The sequence below is a fragment of the Python bivittatus genome, unplaced genomic scaffold (genome assembly GCF_059951505.1).
Source record: "Python bivittatus isolate LINGU-HERP-01145 unplaced genomic scaffold, Pbiv_v1 ctg000140_np1212, whole genome shotgun sequence".
NCBI lineage: Eukaryota > Metazoa > Chordata > Lepidosauria > Squamata > Pythonidae > Python > Python bivittatus.
The window spans coordinates 440,583-464,827 of record NW_028277043.1 but is presented as its reverse complement, the minus strand read 5'-3'; the positions used below and the strand labels follow the sequence as shown (position 1 = coordinate 464,827).

The 24,245-nt window shown below is 40.8% G+C and overlaps 1 protein-coding gene across 15 annotated transcripts in view; it reads left to right on the top strand.

Annotated features, from left to right (window-relative positions):
• Positions 1–24,245, top strand: part of AGBL1 (AGBL carboxypeptidase 1) — a 484,353-nt gene that overhangs the window by 59,258 nt on the left and 400,850 nt on the right. For 14 of the 15 annotated variants that reach the window (XR_015795343.1, XR_015795337.1, XR_015795339.1 and 11 more), the window contains 9 exons: positions 3,959–4,167; positions 7,346–7,505; positions 8,879–8,952; positions 9,846–9,962; positions 10,059–10,633; positions 11,063–11,146; positions 11,639–11,725; positions 14,052–14,200; positions 16,683–16,770. Coding sequence is in view for 6 of the 15 variants with exons in the window: in XM_088136392.1 (XP_087992518.1) it covers positions 3,959–4,167; positions 7,346–7,505; positions 8,879–8,952; positions 9,846–9,962; positions 10,059–10,633; positions 11,063–11,146; positions 11,639–11,725; positions 14,052–14,200; positions 16,683–16,770 (1,543 nt within the window). In the remaining 9 variants the exon portion in view is untranslated. The remainder of the gene's footprint in view (positions 1–3,958; positions 4,168–7,345; positions 7,506–8,878; positions 8,953–9,845; positions 9,963–10,058; positions 10,634–11,062; positions 11,147–11,638; positions 11,726–14,051; positions 14,201–16,682; positions 16,771–24,245) is intronic. The other variant, XM_088136390.1, reaches the window with a different exon arrangement.

Sequence of the window (24,245 nt, the reverse complement as noted above, 5' to 3'; positions counted from 1 at the left end):
ACCATTTAAGCCTTATGTTTAAACACTAAATAGGAAATACTTGGAGAGCTATGCATCCATGTTCCTAAGCTACTTGATGGCCAACGGTTCTTTGGGATCCCTTGAAGAGTACAAGGGACAAGCTTTAAAGGTTTCCACTGGGAATATAACATCTTTAGTGAAAATTCAGTTTGGGATCAAGAACTGGAGTATCAGACTTCCCTATGGATGAGGAAAGGGGACATATTCCGATATTCCCCCCTATGTTTGACAGGAAATATGAAATCCCTGACCTGGTTAGTCTGGCCTGAAAACAATGCTAGAAAGTTTGCTTTTTCTGATTATTGTTTAGATAAGAGTGACAGCTACTGTGCTTCAGACTCATTCATCATTTAGCTTTTTCTGCATTCCTCCTCCTGGCTTAAATGTGCATTACGGATGGATGCACATTTTGCTGTTGTCATTCTTGGTCCAAGGACAAAGCTGAACTCTGAGTGGTATCCGGGAAGCCCAAAAAGTGAGCATGGCCAGGCAGAAAATCAATTGATTGGATTTAATGAAACATTATTTCCATTGTCATTTATAATTTCCCCCTTCCTTCCTATGAAAAGTTCATGTAAAGTGGAGTTCTTGATGCTCTCTGAGCTTGGTTGCCTGCCTGCAGATGTTTCATTACCCAACTAGGGTAAAGTTGGGTAATGAAATGTCTGCAAGAGAACAACCAAGCTCAGAGAGCACTAAGAACTCCATAGTTCAACCCTGAGCTGCAGATACTCTCTTTATTGGTTAGTCTAAAGCCTTGGTAGGACCACTGGTAGCTTTGGGCCACAGAGTGTGTCCCTGTAGTGTAGATCCAAGTGCAACCCTAGCTGGGTTCCTCCATATAATTGTGTTAATTCAATATAATCATTAATGCTTATTCTGTTAATACAATATAAGAGCAATATTGAATGTTTTACAAACTTTTTCTTTATGGATCAGTTCTTATCTTTCACTAAGAAATGGACTCATTATTTAAAAGCATTTTTGTGCACCTTTCCCTATGGCATGTTCCAAAAACACCTTACAACAATACCAGAATGATAGCAGTGGAATGATAGCAGCTGTACAACATGATTGAAAATCAGAAAAAGACAGATAACAAAAGTTTAAAGACCAAAAACCAGTCTCTTGAATGAGTGAAAAAGGAGGGTTCTAGGATCCTTTTAAAAGGATGGTGAAGATAAATTATTCCTCCTTTCTTTCTTTCTTTCTTTCTTTCTTTCTTTCTTTCTTTCTTTCTTTCTTTCTTTCTTTCTTTCTTTCTCTCTCTCTCTCTCTCTCTCCTTCCTTCCTTCCTTCCTTCCTTCCTTCCTTCCTTCCTTCCTTCCTTCCTTCCTTCCTTCCTTCCTTCCTTCCTTCCTTCCTTCCTTTTGATGGCCAATGGTTCTTTTTTAAAAGGATGTTTCTGTAGCTTTGGGGAGATGGTTATGAAGACCACTAATCTTGGCAGATAATTATATCATAAGTATTGGTGGCTATCTTTGAAGCAGGCTTAGGTTTGACAAACGGAGCTTGCCTTAAACTTGTCCCTTCAATGATGCAAGGGCTTTGCTAGTATCTCTGGGTCAATCTGAGTCTAGAAGAGTAGAGAACACATATAGCACCAACCAGGCAGTCTAAATGGCTGTTCATGATTGCTATTTGAATGTGTTTGCTCACTAGTCTCTTTGATTACTGAGCTTCTGACAGCTTTTGATGAGTTTGACCTTTAACAACAACAACAGCAACCAAAAAAAGACCCTTATGAGGTCGGGATGTTTCTGCAATGCAGACTGTCTTTGTTTCATTGGAGGATGCAGGCCTATCTGATATGCTGTCAATTAAGACAGCGGTTGAACTTTATGAAGCGCAGAATTTCAGCATGCAATTCTATTAAGATGGGTTTAGCCAAATCCACCTTGCTTTTGTCAAAAGTACTGTGTACTCCAGCCCAACTGCTTTCAGTATTGCCTTGCTAAGTCTAGGATATTTTTGCCATTTCTTCTATCATTATCATATCATAACTGTATTTGACCAAAAACAGCAGCACTGTAGTCTTGCTGACTCTCACAAGAAATTCCTTCCTTCCTTCCTTCCTTCCTTCCTTCCTTCCTTCCTTCCTTCCTTCCTTCCTTCCTTCCTTCCTTCCTTCCTTCCTTCCTTCCTTCCTTCCTTCCTTCCTTTATAAGATTTGTACAGCCACCCATCTTAAAACACAACTCTGGGCAACTCACAATAACAATGTGTTATGTCAAGATGCAAGATGTCATGGCTCTTTAAAACAGTGGCTTGCAAATGCAAGTTGGAATCCCTTTCTAAATATTTGCAAAGCAAACAGGTTCTTCTTTGTCTCTGAGTTCTGCTGACATGGTGTCACTGCCATTGACCAGGATTTTCTGGACTTTTGGCAAAAGGGGAGAAGGGTGGGGGTATACAGTACTATAACATCCTTCTGTCTGGGGATTGCACTTGACATGCTGGGTGCCATGCTCTTAAGAATGAGTGAGTTCAGGATGCAGAAATGGGTGGAGTTAGAACCAAATCTAAATATGCACTCAATTTAAATTTTTCAGGAACCTCAGATTGTGCATTTTTCTATAGGTGATGAAAATATCCATAAACATGATAATTTGTGTGCAACTTTTCCAATGTTTTGCCTCTATGGAGTACTCATGAAAGATTAAGGAAAGATTTGTCCCCTAACCCTTTGGGGACAAAGAGATTGTGTTGGGTTATTGCTTTAAAAAAAATCTTTTGTCCATGTTTGGAATGGCATGAGCCACTTCCATCTCCTCTCTTCTAAAGGTGACCACTTGACTGGCTATTTAGTATGGTATTAATGAATGCTGAACTCCCATGATGAATGGGAACAAACTTAAAAGCCCAAGTACAGCTGTGGGCAGCTTCTGGTTGAACCTATCTGTGCTCAGGAGCTAAGCATGGTCCATTTGGACAAACTGCTAGAGAGTTCTAGAGTTATGGACAAGACTGGGAATTTGAAAAACCATCTTGGAAGAAGGCAATGGTAAGAACATCTGTACTGCTGCCAAAAAAAAAAAAACTGCACGGAGATGGACTTGACCCTGGCTTAAGGCATCTTTACATTTTATGCATAGTGAAGCTTTCTGAGTGAGGGAGCAATAGTGGCCACAATTAACAGTTTCCTGTGGAAAAGAGAGATACCAAATAGAATTTTGCTGGGGTTCTAAAATGGTGCATGTATGTCAAATTGAACTAGATAGATGTTAACATCTGTAATGGGTGCCTGCACAGAGTGGGCAGGCTTGGGCATTCACTGAATCCTGTAAGAGGTCTTCACACTTTCATCCCACAATCTTAATGCATTTTTCCACAATCCTGGTGAGTATTAACTAGCTACTTTAGTCTAGAAATCTTCTCTGCCACTTAGTTTCCAGGGAGGAGGTCAGCGGCTACACTGTTCCTTCAGTAGCTTGATTTGTCAGGGAAGCTCGTGAGAAACACATCCATTTCCAAGAATGAGCACCCTCATTGATTGAATTTTAAATCTTTATTCAGACCAACACACGTAGCACAACAAGTTTGCACAATTCTGATTCTAGTCCATCAAATACAACAGGATCTATTCTGCAAATAGTGTCACAGATCCTAACTTGCCATCCAAATTCAGCCAGCTTTGGAAGAGAAAACACAATGCCCCAAATTAAAGTCAAAGATGCAATATGGAAGCCACTCTCTCCTTTTTTAAGAGTTCACCTGGGAAGGGAAACCCAACCTCCTGATTGGCTTCTTGGCATTTGATTTTCCCAAGTTTCTGTTGTTTCTGCCCATCACCTGGGTGGACAACTCAGCTACCTTTCCATTAACCTGAACCTTTTGAAGTAGAATTTTCCCACTCATTACAATGTCTGATAATAGAAATGTGCCCATCTGCACGTGTTTCCGGTAGCTGTTCAATCACCCTGCACTTTGCTTTCAGAATCTAATAGTCGCCGAGCCGTACACAGAGGTTATGTTTGTCAACTGCTCCGGCTGTATCAGGATTGGCATCATCGAGACACCTCCAATAACTACATTCTAATCCGGAGGGGTCTTTTGCTTTGTCTCAAGCACATCACCAATGTCCGCTCTGGGAGAGAGAGTTTCCTTCTTATTCATGGCATGGAGACCCTCTTCAGAACAACTCAGGTAAGCAAACTTTCAGTGACCAAGTTTGTATAACATCCTGAACTTAGCTCAGCATTAGAGATAGTTGAGGTCTCTCCTGCCAATTGTTAATCACCCCACCAGTAGATCCACTTCTTCTACCACTGAAGCCAGATATCCCTATTGCCTTTGGGGTGGTTTGTCTCCTGCATGTCCTGGGTTTCTTTTCATCTGACATTGGGACACCATTTTTTTTTCTGTTAGGTTGGAGCCATACACTATGGGGAATAGCTAGATTGTCCTTTTTCCCCTTCATGACCTCAATTAATCCTCTTCCCCATTTGCTCATAGATGGTGAAGGCACTGGAGCAGTAGAGAATCTTGTTTGAATAGCTTGGGTTAATGGTTGCTTCAAGAGGTTGTCCTTGACAGATCAATAACAGCTAGTGGAAACAAGAATTAGGTTCAGTTTGCAAGATGGACCACATTTAGGTAATGTAACTGAAATTAAAACATGTGACTTACAGGCTATGGTTAAAGTTCTCTGCCTTAATGATAAACTGACCTATAGTCTGTATTCAATCAACATTCTAAAACACGCAATATGGCTTTAGTGAGTTAGGACTTTGTGGTTGCCAAGGCACTCCATTAGTTTTATATTTTTTGTACACGGTCCACAGTGGCCATTTACAAATTGTCCCAAAGACAAAATGCATCACTTAAAAACATACACACCCTGCAGAAAATGTAGATTTCTGTATTTTAGTGTAATTATTGTATAATGATTTGGCATCTTTATTATAATTTAAATAGAAATACCAAACTTGGAAAGACTGTGATCAAAAGAAGCTTATAGACAGGGATGAAATATTGATGGTTATATTCATGATCCCTGATCTTTCAGTTTTTTACCTTTAATGTAGATTTGGATTAGGTCGTTTTTAGAAATCAACCTCAAGCAGAAAGTTCAAGAGTCCTTCAAATAGAGATCTGTCCTCCGTAAAGTATGAACACTCTAGTTTGTTCCCAATTCCTTGTCTTTTGGAAATTAACTATAAAGTCTGGCTATAAATTAACATAAAGTCTAACTTGAATAGAGAAATTAGTTGATAGTCAACAATATATTGCAGGCTGAGTCTTATTTTGTTTATTAACTAATCCAGTTTTAATGTACAAATTAAAAGAAAATCCCCCAAATGATGTAACATTTCCTGTTAGAATTATGGATAAATAATTCAGTCAGTCTTTTCTATCTCAGTTCTGCATCTGTAAGCTTCCCCCCCCCCCCGAAGTTGAAATTTCACATTTATTTTGGAATTGAATTTTTTCTTGCACGTTCATTTTGTATGCAGTGTCCTCAAACACATGTATTTTCCTGTGCGGCTTACCTTAATAGATGCCCACACTACATCACCAAATTCGGAGAAGTGAAAAATTTAACTGTTCCGAAACATATAATGGTCCAAGAGATAGGAGTGAAATTTATTTGCTTGAAAATGCAAAGCAAACAAAATTCTCCCTGTCTCCCTTTAAAATGGGATGGAGGGAGGTTGGCATATATGTATTTGACCCCATAACTTTTTGTTAATCTTAAAATATTTAATCCTGTTACAGATTTTGCATCTCGGACTAGTTTGGATTGAGGAATGAAGCAATAGGCACAACCTTAGCTGGTCACACTCGCAAATTGCATCTTTATTATATTGGTTTCATTTCACAAACAAGCTGAATTAATTCAGAACTCTAAAGCTGGCAAAGAAATCTGCATGAAGGGGACCCTGAAATGATAGTTATGATGTGATTTTAAGCTAAGCACTTACCTCAGCACTTCCAACAAATTAAAAAGCTTTATCCCAAGAGCCAAATGACCTCGATCACCAGACCCTTTTTATTTTTTTTTTACCATTTTAAAAGTGTAGCGTTTTGTAGCACTGGACATTTTGCTGCTAGCTCACACACGGTGGTCTCCAGAGAGGGAGAAACAGAACAGCCCAGGTATCACATATCTTTCTTGCTAAGCTGAGTGATGACCATTTACATAAGAATGTGATTGGATTTTCATCCCATTTGTTTTGAACAAGAAACTGTCAATTCCATCTGGAATAAATACACACTGTACAGTGAATACATTATGTTTAGTAGCACTAAACATCTATTTATCAACAAATAAACCTGTAGCACAATTTTGGCTGCTTGTGCTCCTGAAAGCCACATGTACGGCCTTCAGACCCCCTCTAAAAATGGTCACCAAACTTAATTGTTCATGTGATAGAAGAAAATAGATATTAAACACATGGGAAATAATCATATTTACTGTAATTAATTTAACAGAATGGCTCCCTTGCATCGAGATTGATTTCTGGGGACTTCAAGAGCATGTTCACATAGTTTTCTTGGCAGCAGTATAGAAGTGGTTTACGATTGCTGCTTTCAGAATTCATTTATTTATTTTTTTTACTTCCCAGTTCAGCCTATGGACCTGGTATTTCCAGGCAGTTTTCCATCTCAGAAGATACCAAGTTTGACCTTGCTTAGTTTTTTTTCCCCAAGAGCAACTAAAGTGCTGCAGCAGAAAACCAACCTGCAAAAGTTTATACACCCTTCAGCAAACACACCAGAAAGAACCTTGTTATGATCTGATCCAGAGTGATGTTGCGGGTTTATTGTTTCTATCTATCTATCTATCTATCTATCTATCTATCTATCTATCTATCTATCTATCTATCTATCTATCTATCTATCTTGTGGCTTCTACTCAAAAGCTGTCCTTTCACCTCTATATTATGCATACACATTGATGTCAAGGCCTAGCCCAAAGAACTCCAAGAGACCATGTAAATTCAGTCCAGGTATGTTTATTAGCTACAACCTCTAGCAAGAATCTTCCCAGACTAAAACCCCAGTTCCCAAAGTCCTCCAGCCACAACAATGTGAATTCCTCAGGGAGGTGCCAGTCTCATCCTCTTGTTCTTCCCACGCTGTTTTGGCGAGCTAAGAAAATGTTTATCTCCCCGAGCCTGGCCTTCATAATTCCACTCCATCACAGCAACCCAGACCTTGTACAGTAGTCTTATTTCCCACAAATAGTGTGCTTTTTGGCAGTCCTTAATTAAGTTGGCTAAAGATTATAATTGCTAGGAATGAGTTACGAGGATAATCAGTTTGGGAACATTGCAGTGGGAAAGTGATAATCTGAATGTTCATTTTTGCTGTTGTTTAGGGCAGCCTGTTTAGCAAGCATCTGGACCCTATTGTCAATACAGTGGCTCAGATCCTAAGGAAAACCTATCCAAAGATGCCCCTTCCTTCAGCTGCAATTATCAGTTCCTATTCCTTTCCCATTCCTGGGAGAACGGAATCTTCACTTCCCAGGCCTGAAGGTAAATTGTTACAATACCCCAAGTAGAAAAGGAAAAGGATATGATTCTCCTTGTCTCCTATGTTCAGGCTGCAAGGGTTGATCTTTATGTAGTGCACAACGTTCTCCCTTGTGCCATGAAAGAATAGCAGCACAATGTATTGTCGAAGGCTTTCATGGCCAGAATACAATGGCTGGTGTGGGTCTTCCGGGCTGTATGGCCATGTTCTGGAAGTTTTGTTTCCTAACGTTTCACCAGCATCTGTGACCGGCATCTTCGGAGGTCAGGAGCACAGACAGGAGCAGTTCTCTCTGTGCCCAGGATGATGTGACCCTGTTGGTATTTATAGAGATCTTGGGGGGGGGGGGTTGGGGGTGTGTGGGGAGGGGGTTTGGGTTAACAAGTGGCTGCTTGTTTTGGTGTCACTCTATAAATACCCACAACAGGGTCACATCATCCTGGGCACAGAGAGAACTGCTCTTGTCTCTGCTCCTGTACTCTGAAGATGCCGGTCACAGGTGCTGGCGAAACGTTAGGAAACAAAACTTCCAGAACACGGCCACACAGCCTGGAAGACCCACACCAGCCAATAGCAGCACACTTGGGGCAACTCAGAGGTTTGCAGAAGTAAAAATATCCTCAGGGGAAAAATATCCTCCATAGGAGGAAGACCTCTACCCCCCAAACAAAGCCAATAAAGATTGTAAAAACTCAGTATGCTTGCTGAAGAAGAAGTGTTGATGGGCAAGGGTGCCGGGAAAATTAAAAATCAAGACAAGAAAGGAAGATAGAATGGAGCAGTTAAATCATTTTTGGAACTATGAAAACTTGCATGTTATTTTGTAAGCCTTTCATTACTCTGATGATAGTATTGTCTTGAGAGAAGGTTCCTCCTTGTGACCAGTATGGCTGTTTTGGTTTTTTTTTTTGGTGTTTTTTTGGGTGGAGAGATGAGGATAACTCCAAGATTTAAGAAACTCATACAGCATGGTGGCAGTTGATGTGCCAAACATTTCTTGTTATAGTTTGGCAGGATGGTGGAAGCTCCAAACCATAAGCCAAGACAAAAACATGCAGGATCAGTAATAACTTCCTGCAATTATGGAAAGATTTAAAAAATAGTTGATCAGAAAGCAATTCTATTTAAGATGTATGCCAATAGCTCCCACGCCCCCAAGGGTATGTTGGTGATTTGGGTTAACATTTATTATTTTGTGTATAAGTTTTTTTCTGTTTTGCAAATGTATAGATAGATATTCATGGTTTATTGTTTCTTTTTTCAATGAGTCTTATTTTAGTGTTGAGGAGCCTATAAATGTCTAAGTGACCCATGTGGGAAACTTCTTTGGACAGTTTGATTGTCAACTTTTGGCTTAGTTGTCTTTTCTTTGCAGATTATGGTGATGAAGATGCTGAGGAGGAGATTGAGAAAGACTTTGATAATGACAATGTGGAGAATAAGGAGGAGGTAAGTGACCCTGTTTTGTAGCAACCTGCCATGTGTTTGGTAGCCAGGCCTTAATTCCTTCTACTTTTAATAGATGAGAAGCCAGAGGGGAGATCAGCAGGGATTCTTTGTCCTCTCTGTATGTCTGCAAAGATATTCAAAGCCCCAATCAGCCATAGAGCTGCCTTGCTGAAGCAAGATTCAGATCAGGCCAAAATCTGAAGGAACATTATAATAACTGTTACATTTCAGATAAGTTGGTCTTAGGTCTGGCTCTTGTCTGGAAGGGAGGAGAAAACCAGGGTCCAAGCATATATTGAAATCCATGGTGGAATAAAAATGGGATATGCATTGAAATAGATAAGGCCATCATCTTGCTATTTGTGGAAAAAGTCTTATTTAACTATAGAAATATCTAGATTGGTGCTATAAATAATGTTGAGCTAAAGGTCCTGAAGTTTGGCTTTTGGACATATGCAAGATTAAATTCCAAAACAGTAGGCACCTGTTTTGTAGTTACCTTCTTATTCTTCATAACTGTGGATATATATGATGCCCGCTACTGTCAAAAATGACCAGGCATGAGTTGAAATACATGGTGAAATGTTTATGCGTTCCTTTTTTCCTCCCTTCATCCCACCAAGAGTTGATTTAAATGCAGTTCAAGAATCATGGCCCTCCAGATGTTGGGAAATACAGCTAGGAATCTCAGGAAGCATGTCCCATAGTCAAGGATGTTGGGACCTGTCATTTAGAAACATCCTGTTGTGTTCCTTACCATGTTGTACTGGTTATGGTTGTGGTGGTAGAATATGGAATATAATGGGAGTAGACTTGAGGCAAGTCTATGGGTGAAGATGAATCCAAAGAGAGGGTTCCTTTCATACTTTTCATACTGGCTCTTATCTTGAAAGGATGATGATCTAGAGAAGGATATTGACAAGCTCCTATCTAGACCAGAGCTTGACCGACCAGAATCGGAACTGAAACAATATATGATCATGTGTCCTGAAGTTCAGTATAACTTTCAGGTGAGATCCTTCTGGGGTTTTGACTTTCCAATCTATTCAGAAAGCTGCTGTATGCAATGATCCATACTGGTTTATTCTTTTTCTCCTATTGTGAAGGAGAAGGAATTGGAATCTGAAGATGAGCTGAGTTCTGAGGATATCTCTGGGACCCTGACATGTTCCTGCCTCCATGTCATTCCATGCGCTACTTCTCTGAAGCACGAGCTCAAATGTAGAGAAGGGGACCAAAGTATAGAAGAAGAAGAACAAACCCAAAAGGCTTCAGAAAAGACAGTACACAGAGAGGAAAGAAAAGAGAAACCTCAAGAACTTGGAAAAAGAATTCTTGGTGAATTGGAGCCTTTGATGACTTCTTTCAGAGAAGGCATCATCTCTAGTAAGGGTCATACAGCTCAAGATGGATTACAGAACAGGCAGACATCCCAGTTCCAACATATGAATTCCTGTGGGCCTGGCTGCCAGGAAAGAGTGGAAGCTTCTGAAGTGGTCACACAGGTCTTGGAGAGGCATCCTGGGAATATCCCTTTCCACAATCCCTGTTTCTTTATGGCAAGGGCTAGTTGCACCCGATCCATTCCAGACTACAGAGTACTGGCATTCCCAGATCTCTGGGGGCATCAACCCCCTCCTTACAGCCAGCCTTTACAACAAAGAAGATGTGGTATCCAAAAGTAAGTTTCTCTCCCTTCACATCTAACCCTGCTGTAAAGATATAGGGATAGGAAGATAGCAAAGTGTCAAAGGGGGACATATTGATCATCATGCTCACTAACTGTATATGTATTAAGGTGATGTGTGCCAATAAGAAAAGCAGATATCACTCTGATACCTTTAGGGAAGACATCTTCCCCCAGCCCAATAAATAGGCTGTTTGTGGTGGGGGGAACAAATCTACAGTTGGGAGATGGATTGAAGTTTTCTGGCATAGGACATGACTGTCTGGATAGGACCACTTCATGCTGCAACATGGTTCCCCCATGTTTTACAGGACCATGAGTGAAAGAAAGAGATGAGATGTTCTAAAAGGAGGAATCCCAACATAGAGGTTTTCTTCTGGGTATCTTTTCACCAGTAGATCAACTCTTTTTTCCTTACCACAGGGCCAAAATATTTGAAGACATCCGCCGTGTGGTCCAACCAGCTGATATGATCAAGCGAGTTGTCTTTGATTTAGACAGTTCTGGGTAAGTGTTTTTTTTTCCCCCAGTTTAGAACATTGTTAATGAGAGTTGATGAGTAATGGACTCTTGACAGCCTTCTTCCCCCTCTATACATCCATAAAATCTGACCTGGAAAGTCCCCTGCTGGAGACAGGAGAAAGACAAATAAAGTAGTGATACCATTGTTGGATCTGAGCTGGAGGAACCCAGGTTCAAATACCAATTTGTATGAAAAGTTTGCTGATAGCTTGGGGAGTAATTTTCTATCAGCCTAAAGTTCCTCACAGGAGTTTGGATGTAGAGCTAAACTGCACTGTGATCCCTGTATAAGCCACTTTGTTCTCCCAGTAAAATGGGGGGATGTAAATACACATAGAAACCTATGGGGAATCCTAATCGTTGTGAACTACCTGTGTCTCTGTGATTTCCATGGCTTTCTGTTAATTTCTTCAGTGGGTAACTGGCATAGCTGTTTTTCAGTCAGCTTTGCGCTAATCTTGTTGCCTTTTATTTCAGTTCTTTACATTCAGATGAACCAAACTGCTTAAAGTTCTTTTCCAGATTTGAATCCGGGAATCTCCGCAAAGCCATCCAAGTGAGGGAGTAAGTATTGCAAATAGTATTATTTATAAGTTATAAATTTATAATATTTATAATTTTTGATGTATATATAATATATATAATAATATAATATACATATTATGTTTATAAATTATAAAATTATAAATAAATACACAAATAAATAAATAGCAGTGTCTGTGAGGAGTTCAAGGCCATTTTGGGAAAAATGAGGCTTGGAGACCATGATGGAAGAGAAACAGTTGCCTATGATTTGCCAATGTTACCTAGGAGGGGAAAATATAAACCATGTTTAACTTTTTGAAAATCCATCATATTAGTAGAGCAATACTTTCATGGCACACAGTTCTTAAGAAAAGTTGTTTTCAGAAGACAGAAATGACACAAGAAAGAAATGACTAAGTTATTAAATTACTGAATTTATTTTTCATATTTATATGGCCACCCAAATCACAAGCAAGTGACTGGGTGGTGTACAACAAAGCTAAAAACAATATACAAACGATTACATTGTTGTGGTTGTTACTAAAAAGTTTAAAATTACGAAAGGTACAAAACTAAACAATAAAAAATATTAGATGAAGAGCAGGTGTTAATTTCCTGGCAAATAGAAGGGGTAGAAATGGAAGCAGTAACAGACTTCATTTATTTGGGCTCCAAGATCATCACAGACAGAGACTGCAGCCATGAAATTAAAAGATGCTTGCTCCTTGGGAGGAAGGCTATGGCAAACCTAGATAGCATATTAAAAAGCAGAGATATCACCTTGCCGACAAAGATCTGCATAGTCAAAGCTATGGTTTTCCCAGTAGTAATGTATGGCTGTGAGAGCTGGACCATAAGGAAGGCTGAGCACCGAAGAATTGATGCCTTTGAACTGTGGTGCTGCTAGGAGGTCAAACCAGTCAATCTTAAAGGAAATCAACCCTGATTGCTCATTGGAAGGATTGATAACGAAGCTCAAGCTCAGATACTTTGGTCACCTAATGTGAAGAGAGGACTCTTTGGAAAAGACCCTGATGCTGGGAAAGATTGAAGGCAAAAGGAGAAGAGGACGGCAGAGGATGAGATGGTTAGATAGCATCACTGAAGCAATGAGCATGAAACTGAGCCAACTCAGGGAGGTAGTGAAGGACAGGAAGGCCTGGCGCGATAGGGTTCATGGGGTCATGAAGAGTTGGACACGACTTAACGACTGAACAACAACAACAAGGTGTTAATTACACTGGAGCCATCTCAATATTTCACCAGTCCCCTAGAGTCCTCAGGCCTGATGATACAACCAGGGCTTGAGGGACTTCCAGAAAGTTAAAAGGAATGAAGCCAGCCTCACTTTGGGGGGAAGAATGTTCCATAATGCAGGGCCACAGAAGAAAAGGCCCACCACCTATGACCTGCCAACTCCCTAATCTATGGGACCTGCAGCATGCCCTCTCTGCTGAAACAGGCAAATGTAATCAGGGAGCGGTGATCCCTCAAATAGCCTGGTCCCGTGCCATGTAGGGCTTTATGGTCAAAACCAGCACCTTGAATTGGACTAGGAAGCAGATTGGTAACCAATGCAGCTTGTGGAGCAGAGGTGTAATGTGTGTTCTTCTAGAAACATACATAACTGCCCACACTACTTCATTCCGCACTGGCTGAAGCTTCTGGATACTCTTCCTTCAAATCAGATCAAATATCTGTAAGAGGACATGAGCAAGAGTTTTTACCTCCCTGGATCTCCGGATACTCTTCAAGGGCAACCCCATATAGAACGCATTACAGTGATCCAGCTGGGAGGTGACTAGGGCATGTGTGACCATGAGTAGAGCCCCTCAATCTAGGAACAGGCACAACTGTTGAGCAAAGGCCCTCCTAGCCATGACTGCCACCTGCTCCTTGAGCAGGAGCTGTGAGTCTAGGAGAACTCCCAGAATTGATTGTTTTCACTTGCAAGTTCAAATACTGGTTCAGAAGAGAGACACATGATTGGCAGCTTCAGGTGTTTGCCCAGCCCTTTGTGAAAATGCAGTGGTTTGGGGATCCAACCAGTGAGCCAAGGCTACCATATATCTTACATCTAGTGCTGGACAGTCAGCTTATATAAACAGACCACACAGTCCTGTAATACATCAGGCTCCTGCCTAACGTTTTCTTCCTCCTCTCGTCCCTGGTCCAATGGCCTATTTCAGTACATGCCAATTGATTAGGCTTTTACGTTACCTGTTCTCCTTGGCTAGCTTTGTGTCATGACACTAATATGCGTTATCCATTAACACTCCATGGATTCTGCCAATTAGTGCTCTCAGATGAACCTGTTTTGTATCTTATGGATGTTTAACCTCTGTTGTTGTGCCTTGCAATCCAGGTACGAATATGATTTGATCCTCAACTCTGACATCAACAACCCCCAATACCATCAGTGGTTCTATTTTGAGGTCAGTGCCATGAAGTCTGCCATCCCATACCGCTTCAACATCATCAACTGTGACAAGCCAAACAGCCAGTTTTGTTTTGGTAAGAATCCTCATACTTCGCTCACAGGGAAGGGGTTGGGCCCACTGTCCATGGTTAGGCCCTTTCTTGGGAAAGTCAAGTGAATGAGCCCCTAAAACCTGAGTCTTCCAGAGCTCTTGTATTTCACCTTTCTTACTGTGTACTGAGATGTTTCCATATTGGTGTGTGGCTCCACAGAATTCCAATATATGTAAAGTAAGAGAAGCAAAAGAGAGCCAGTTTGATGAAGTGGTTAAAGGCACTTGGGAGGCTGTGAGTTCTAGTTCCACTTTAGGCATGAAGCCAGCTGGGTGACCTTGGGCCAATCCCTTTCTCCCAGCCCTAGGAAGAAGAAGGCAAGGGCAAACTATTTCTGAAAATGTTGCCAAGAAAACTGCAGTGACTTGACCATGGATATAATAGAACTCAAGACTGACTTGAAGGCAAAAGAAGTCAGAAGATGCATGTCCTATCCCAAATAGGGGGTAGGCATAGAAAGGGAGGTATAGAAGTGCAGCCTGACCTTCTTTTGGGTTTGACTAAGAGGATGGTGCTGTCTAGAAGATTAGTTCATTTAAACCAGGAATTCACAACTTTTTTCAGGTCATGGGATGTCCTTGGCTACACTGGAAAGGAGGTGAAAAAACCTTCATGTGGATGAATTTAAATACAATTTAATTGAAATTAAATTAACTAGAATTAAATGCTCCCTGAGTACCAATTTTTAGAGGGACCCTTGGAGTCACAGGTGGTCCTGGGACCTCCAGTTCTAGATCCCTGATTTTCAGAATGAACACTTCCAAATGCTCCATTTAAGTATACTGGGAGCTGAATGATCAAGAAATGGAAGTTGAGGCCATGGGATCCTCCTCTTCCCCTCATTTTCCTCCTGCTTTTGTTCTTCCTTTTTAAGAAGCACATGAGCAGGGAGGATGTGGGTGGGTCATAGGAAATGATGAGAAAGAGGTTAGGAGCAGAGGGCCATACTTATTTCAGGATGGTAATTTAGAAGACGTTTGAGGAAACGTGCAGTTTGTCTACCTACTGTAGGGCGATATTATGAGAACTACCTGTAAATCATGATAGTTACAGGAAAGTAAAAATAAGTTTCCTTCCCTCCTTCCCTCCATACTGTAAGCACTTTGAGATTAGAGCCCTGTTGGGTCACTTGTTGTTTACCTGCTGCATTAAAATGCAACATGAACAAAATCTACCATTTTAACCAAGGTGCACAACAAAGGAATGGAAGGAATATATGCAACGTCAGATGCTGAAAAATAATTTATTTGGGGGTTTCTTCTGTAGTGCAGGAGACAGGTTCTGGAAAGAAACACAAATTATTTTCTTGTTCCTGTATGTCCAGCTGCTTCATTTTTCTCTTCCTCTTCCTGGCTTATAAAAAAAGAAAAAAGAAAACTACCCCATACTTGTCAGTACAGTAAGGCTGTTTTGTCAGTTGGAAACTTGGTCCCAGCTGCTTGGAATGAGGCTCCTGAAAGACAATGCCATCAATTGCAATGGAACTCTGAGACCATATAATACCAACTTTATTGCAACGGAATTCTTTGTACTTACTTTAGTAACATAACCTGCCTAAATTACAAACTGAGCTTGTTGTCAAACCCATCCAATTTTCATTGTGGATTCCTGGATCTTGTAATTTGGTGAGAGCAGTAAGAATTCTCTGTGAGAATTAATGTTGCCCTTTCTGCCCCCAGATCCTAAAGGATGGGAAGTCCCATGTACAAAATTACAAAATTGGAAGGATGGGAGAGATGCAGAAATGTGTGCAATGATCATATAACTGACTTCTGAAATCTGAAAAGAGCTTGCAGTTTTACTCAGTCAAATGTGCTTACTGTCTTCTGTATGATTGGAAGATTTGTGCAAGGCAGTTATCCTCTCATGAGACTTTCCTTGTTAATAGAAAGAGGTCAGAACTGGGGATGGCATTTTTATAAAATCAAAGCAATTTGGGACTTCAACACAGAGTTCCAGTAATGTGTACTTTGATGTATATCAAGCAGAGAAATGACCATGGCTTGGGCGTAGGGAAAGTTGAAAACAGAAATAATATGAAAGGAGGACTTGTAACCTCACACATCTCCTGAGTGTGGGGCAATTCCAACTGAACAGGTTGAATAACTGATGCATAGAACAAATCAAATATCAGATCAACCATCAAAATATATTATATAGCCGTTTTTCATTTCCCTCAAATGCAAAACTATTTGGAGGCCTGGCTGGAAAAAAAATTGATGACATCAGAAGAGGTCCACCAATCTAGGTTTGACACAATCAGGTTTTGCTTTGAACTTGCAGAACAAATGGATATCTTCAGATTGTCAGCAGTAGAGGTGCATCAGAAAGTTCTTGTTGTATAAAAAATATTATTTCTGTCTTCACCCCTAAAAGTGCCATAAGTAAAACAGCTGTTCCCATCCCACTGCAGTGGAAATCATATCATATGTCCCCCCAACCCCAAACTCCTTTTTTTGTGTAGGTATGCAACCAGTCATATATTCAGTGAAGGAAGCTCTCCAGGGCAGACCTCACTGGATTCGGGTGGGCTATGATATCTGTTATTACAAGTAAGTGTCTGCTCCTCCTCTTCTTGTGTGACATTTGAGCTTCCTGCTAATTATATTTATTCCATTAACATCTGCCTATCAGCATTACTTACTCCATTGTATGCATACACATTTTAGGGTTTTCAAAAGCAATGGGTGATGTGTTGGGACTAACAACCCAACATTCTCAGCTAGCATGGCCACTCTGGAGATTGTAGTCCCTGAACATTTGAAAGTATGTTTTGCAATTTCCCAGGAATCTTCCAAACTAAAATCCTCCAACATGGTTTGCAAACATGCAGCAAAGGATTTTAGGATTGGTGTGTTTGTGTGTATGCTGAAGGATGCAGAATGCACAGCTCATGCCTGCGATGCATACTAACAGTGGAAAAGCAATTTCCCCCATAATATTCTATGCATTCTTTTCCTGCTCTGAAATCCCCCCTCCCCAGTGGGGTTTCTCTTCTCTCCACATGTCTTACACTGTTAACCCTTTCAAAGACAGAGAGGTTGTTTGAAACTTTTCCCCATTGATCGTTTCCAATCTTTACTGGGGTATTTCTACATGGATCCAATTCCAGATTGAAGACTTTCTGGCCAACTCTCCAAGAGCCGTTCACCTAGATCTTTCCACAGTCACAACACTGTGACTTGTGCAGAGGAACAAGGTGCAAACTCCTCTGAGTGGTACAGTCATTCTTGCTTTCTCAGCCTTTGCATGGATAAGAAGCATTTCTCCCACTTCAGCTTGCTAGAAATTAAAACCAAGCAAATTGTTATTGAATGGAAATATTTGGCTAAATAGGATAATGACCTCAGAGACTCTTGGAAGCTTTCTATATACAGGGATGGGAGAAAGCTTACTCGTTAATAACAGCCATGGATACCCACATTTCAAACTGTAATATACCTACCTGTGGTTAGACTCACGGATACTTCTGAATGGTCATATCTATGATTTCTAACATATTTTTTAAAATAGAACGATTGTTGCTAATTAATAACCTCCTGCCTTGAAAGGTCTGCAGGTGGTCCTCTTCCTAAAAAGCACCGATCAACATGAAGACCTCCCATTTAAGGAGGTTTTGTTTGTTTATGGATCAGAAGCCCTTAAATCCCATTTTTGGCCTTAAAGTCTCCCAGAGAAGTTTATATAAAGTGAAGGGGATGGAGAGAAAGGATCTCCTGCCTAGAAACGTATGGTTTAGAAGAACGGGCACGAAACACAACAGAACAAAACAAAAAAACATCCACAGATGAATAGTGTGTAGATGCTGTTTATATCTATGTGTCTGTTGATTACTGCCTTGTCTGAATACCAAGCTTCCAGGAATTCCCTCACATTTTTGGATTTAGCTTGGTCTAAGATGCTGAGTTTCCCAGTTGAAACTATGCTTAAGTCTGTCCATGTGTTGTGGATTAAGGACTTTTCATCATGTCTTCTGACTGCTAGTTGGGGTTCATGGATATGCTCCGATAGCCTTCTGCTGTCTGTCCTACATAGTGTTTGTTGCAGTCCTTACTCTGTGTGTTGTAGATGACTCCTGTTTTTTCTTCTTGTGCTACTGGGTCTTTTGGTTGAGTCCCCTGGACTGCTAGGACGTCAAACCAGTCAATCTTAAAGGAAATCAACCCTGATTGCTCATTGGAAGGATCGATAATGAAGCTCAAGCTCAGATACTTTGGTCACCTAATGCGAAGAGAGATCTCTTTGGAAAAGACCCTGATGCTGGGAAAGATTGAAGGCAAAAGGAGAAGAGGACGGCAGAGGATGAGATGGTTAGATAGCATCACTGAAGCAATGAGCATGAAACTGAGCCAACTCAGGGAGGCAGTGAAGGACAGGAAGGCCTGGCGCAATATGGTTCATGGGGTCACGAAGAGTCGGACATGACTTAACGACTAAACAACAACAACAACAAAGTTGGTTTGTGTGCTATGGAGATGCCATGTGGTTGTAATAGTCTGTTGGTGATTTCTGAGATGTTTCTGATGTATGGAAGTGTGATCCTTTTCATAGCTTGTGCTGGTTGTTTTATAATAGGTTGGGTGGTCAGGCACTTTTTGATAAAGTTGCATGGATATCCATGTTGATGGAAGATGTTGAATAGGTGGTCTGTTTCCTTTTTCTGCTGTTCTAGATTGCTGCAATGCATTTGTGCTCACTTGAATAACATTCTTACACAGCTCCTCTTGTGGTATGTTGGGTTGTTACTTTGGTAATGGAGTACTTGATTAGTGTGGGTTGTCTTCCAATAAACTTGGGTTTCTAATTTACTGTTGTTTCCTTTGCTGATGAGGATATCCAGGAAGGGTAGTGTGCTGTTGTTTTCTTCCCCTCTTGTGAATTTTATTCCTTTGAAGAAGTTGATGGTTTCATGTGTCTTCTTTAGTTGTTCCTTTTTTATTATAACAAAGGTGTCATCTACATACCGGATCCATACTTTAGGTTGTATGTGTGGAAGTGCTGTAGCTTCTAGGTGTTGCATTACTATCTCTGCTATGAGTCCTGACAGTGGTGATCCCATGGGTGTGCCTCTGATTTGTTGGTATATTTGTCCATCAAACTGAAAATAGGTAGTGAGGCAGAGGTTGATGAGCTCCATGATTCTGGGTATTTCAATCTGGGTGTATTTGGTTAAGTCGGGTGTGTTGTGTAGTACTGCTGACATGGACTCTTTTGCTAGTTCTGGATTTATGGACATAAAGAGTGCTGTGACATCATATGAGACCATAATTTCATATTCATCTACTGTATGTGTACATCTTTTATTTTCTGGAGGCACTGTAGGTTTAAACCATATGTTTAAACAGTGAGGAGGTGATAGAATATTCACTGTTCTCTGTGAGGTGTCCAAGCTTTTTTGTCAGTTCTTTCACTATGTTGTATGTTGGAGTCCCTGGTAAAGATACAATTGGTCAGAGCGGTATGTCAGGCTTGTGTATTTTTGGTCGTCCATAGAAGTGTGGGAAGATGGGTCCATTGCTTTTCATCCGCCACTGTTCTTCCTTTGTGATCTGGCCTTTCTTGGTTAGGTTGTTAAGGGTTCTCTTGATTAGGTTGTCTAGTTTGTGTACTGGGTTGGTGTTAACTGGGATGTAAGTTTCTTTGTCCTGTAATAACTTTTTGACTTTTTCCAGGTATTGTGATTAATCCATAATAACTGTGGTTCGGCCTTTGTCTGCTGGGAGGAGGAGGAGGAGGATGATGATGATGATGATGATGATGATGAATCTTGGCTATGCCAGATGTCCTGGGGGCCTGATGGGGGCTCACGCCATTGGAATTGGCTCATGGGGTCATTGATTCTACCCACCCCCCCATCATCTTGAATGTTTCTAGTCTTTTTTACATTCATGGACTTTTTATATGGTTTGACTTTTTAACTAAATTAATGTGGATATTTATATTTTTAACTGTTTTTGAGGTTTTATGTTAATTGTGAGCCACCCAGAGTCACCCTCTGGGGGAAATGGGCAGCATATAAATTTACTGTAATAAATAAACAAGCAAACAAACCTTGGGGGCCTCTGTACTTTTGCCATTGGTACTCTGAAGCATTGAAAGTCACTGTGTTTAGTAGGTGCCAGGTAACAGTCTACTCCAGTGTTTCTCAACCTTGGCAACTTGAAGATGTGTGGACTTCAACTCCCAGAATTCCCCAGCCAGGCTGGGGAATTCTGGGAGTTGAAGTCCACACATCTTCAAGTTGCCAAGGTTGAGAAAGACTGGTCTACTCTATTGAAATGTGCTTGATTTGTTTATTTTATTCAGCATATGCTTGGGGTACAGTTAATCTCCCTTGTTATATGTTACTCTTTTATGGGGGGGGGGGTTATGCTTTTCTCAGTGTGTTCGTTCTGAGATATCTAGCAACCTAGCCAGTTAAGTAGCCTTCTTTGGCCTTTACATGATTCTGTTACTCCCAGCTTCTCTCAGCATGAATGGCTTTCTCTTCAATGGCAAGTCTTAAACAGATGCAAGCATACAGAAGCTGATTACTGCCATAATAGCATTAAGAAGGCTGTTACTATGTCATGGTTAAATCGCCGCTGACTGGTGCGATTAAATTATGGAAGTACAATTAAGTCCTTAATTGTAACCTGGTTGCAGATGATGGAATGGGATTCTCCCATTGCATTTTCCCTGGATGGGAAATATAGTGGAGTTGATGCCAAAGTGCTCTGAAAAGCTACAAACCTGTCATTGAATTTATATCCCTAAATGTTACTTGTTCCAAAATCCGCTTGGCACCTCTAATCTATTGTTCTTCTTATACTACAGTATTTCTTGAAAAGTTATTTCTGAAGGTTATAGCTAATATTACTTATAGGGCCAAAATTATACCACCTGTAACAACCCCCCCCCAAATGCAGGATATTAAGGGGAGCAATTTGCAAAATAGCCCACTTTACACATGTCCATGAAATACTTGGTAGGGGGGAAATGTTGGGGGAAGCCTTAACAAGTGTATGTACATGTTTTGCAGTTAATCCTTACATCTACCTTTTTAATTTGAAGTCCATCCATCCACTTCAGTATCTTGACATTTCAGATACTCCCATTTGTTGGAGTTTTTCTTGAGGGAAAACATGTCTTCTAATCCACACTAGAAGTTGATTTTTGTGTATCCTACATCAAAGAAAGGAAGTGGCTTCAGCCCTTTTTTGAGGTAGGCCAGTAGTTTGGTGTAGTGGTTAAGGCACAATGGCAGACTGTGAGTTCTACTCCTGCCTTAGGCACAAAGCCATCTGGGTGACCCTGGGCCAGTCACACACTCTCAGCCCTAGGAAGCAGGCAATGGCAAACCACTTCTGAAATCTTGCCAAGAAAACTGGAGGACTTGTCCAGGCAGTTGCCAGGAGTCAAGACTGACTCAAAGCCCCCTCCCTCCCAAATGTCCAAAAACAGCCACTATGGGGAGTCTAGGAATGCTACATTATTGTTGCAGGATCTAATAGAATCTTAAAGGCCTATCCAAAATATTCACTGCCCCCTTTTTAAGGACAACAAGACAACAAGTACGGCTATTCTGAATCTCCTTCCTGGGCATTTTACTTTCCCTAGGCTGAGTAACCATTTTATCCTTCCTCAAGTCTAGAGGTAAATCCCTATAGAGTGGCTGAATATTGAAGGAAAATAAGCTTCAATATTTATTCCTGAAGAGCCTTCTGGATAATAACTAGGAAAAGGGGGTGTAGGACAGGAGAGGACAACCATCAGCCTTGGGATCTATGGCCCTTGATCTAATTTTATGCAGACAGTGACCTGATATCAGAAGCTCGCTGCAAGCCATCAGTCCAGTCTTCTGCTGGGAACAATCTGCAATAGTCTGGTAAATGGTGAGGGAGAGAATATGCAATGTCAGGAAGAGAAAGTGAGAGGAGGAGACACCGTTAGCACGATGTCTGGACCCACTCAGTATCTCCCAACCATGCATTCCTTCCTTTTGTTGTAACATGGAGGTATTAATTCTGTTAATCTGATCTAATCATACTACACTTTTCCATGAAGATTGCTGGGATAATGTAAAGCCCTTTGAACACCTCTGTGTGATGCATAATTAGGATATTTTATGAGGCACACCTGAAGACAAAGATGGTGTTCTGAAATCCATGCAGCTGACACGTGCTAAATCACTGTGCATGGCACTTTTGTAAAATATTACTACAAACAGAATATAACTCGGCTCTTGGGATAGGGTTATTATAATCTGAATTATAATTTAATTAAAATTTGTTATTTTAGAAGAAATCCATAGGAGAGGAAAGGGAGGGTTTATATAGGAAGCTTCCTCCATCTTGGAACAAGAGTTAGGAAAACAGGTGGCCTTTAACCTCAACACAGATATTAGATCCCTATAGAGTGGCTGAATACTGAAGGAAAATACTGTAAGCTTCAACTTCAAAGTTGTCAAACGGTTATGGTTTCATAATGCCCTCTCCAAACTACATGTACCGTGGTTCAAGTGGCAGCATCCAGCCAACCTTGGTTGATCTTGGAAAAGTAAAGCAGAGTTATTGGTTAGAACTTGGATGAGAAACCTCCAAGGAATGCTAAGGCTGTAGGCTACAGCAGGAAGTTGGGGAGAATCCAAAAGGAGTTAAGAACAAACCCCTTCTGTATTACTGCCAATAAAACTACAAGAAATCCATTGATGTAGTCACTAGCACTTGACTCAACCCAAAGAAGTCTTTATTTTTTACCATCCCAACTCAGTAACTTGGTTGATTGTACTACTGCCCCATCAAGTGGATCAGACTGGTGGAGAATTATAAACATGGAAACCAGAAGCTTGACATAGAATACAAAGTGTAATAGAAAACTAATCCTGGGATTTGAGGGGAGAAATGACAGAGGTCTCATCAGGGGAGTTTAATAAAAGGGTTCAGTCCAGATTGGAAGAAACCTCTGTGTCCCCCATCTGTGGAGGACAAATAATATTCTACCCTTTCCTTATTTTTTTTTTAGTTATGACTTCTTAGTTGATTAACCACCTTTAACTTTCAGCAATAGCTTGAGACATTCAGAAGTGAATGTCTCATGTCATAACCTGAAGCATAATCACCCAACGCTTTAATCAATCCAGAAACTTCATACAGTTATGTATTCTAATAGGAATGCTTATCTATGCGTGCATAATGTGTGGACCCTCTTGCAGGAGTGCTCATTGTACTATTAGTAAATCCTGCGGTCAACTGTGTAAAATATTTTCAGATGGTGCCCCATAAGTAAGTAAATAAGTAAGCTTACGATAAGTTTTCTTTTTAGGGTACAAAACCAAAGAGAGTTCATTGTTTTCGGAGTAGTCTTCCTTTGGCACTGCTGTATATTATTGAATCAGGCACCTTCTGGACTTTAAGGAGGCGAGGGAGAGCATACACTTTCTACCAGTGGGAGCCCATATACTGTGCATGCTAAAGGCCCTAGGTTTGGACTCCAGCTGCAACAGACTCCCGCCTGAAGCTCTGCACAGCTATTATCAATCAATATAGACACTACTGATATAGGTAGACAATTTTCTGGTTGAAACATTTCTGATGATATTGGGAGGTGATTGTTTTTAGTACCGGCTAACTCTGTTATCCCTTTGCAACTAAAAGCGATTGAATGATCTGGTCACATATGGTGCAGACATACAGGTTCAGAAATAAGTCAGGTTAAAGGAGAGACTCATGTTGAGATGCAACCAGTTTTGAAGGTTATTCCTGCTGCATCCTTGAATTGGAGTGAGCCCGTCACTCTCAGCACAGAGTTGAAGCAGAATTTTCCCTTTTTCCCCCAGCAGAAAATTAGAAGGAGATGGGGTCTAGTGCAGAGATTCATGGCAGAGACCCAGAAGGCAGCCTCTGTAGTTAGTGGGTGCTTTGTCTGTGATGGGAGAACCTTTAAAATAAGCCAGTATTTCTCTTCTGTATGCTGTGTTAGTCTGTGTCGCGCATAGAGTCTAATCGCTACTCACATCCGTCTTGCTCTCATGGAGAGGCAGGGACAG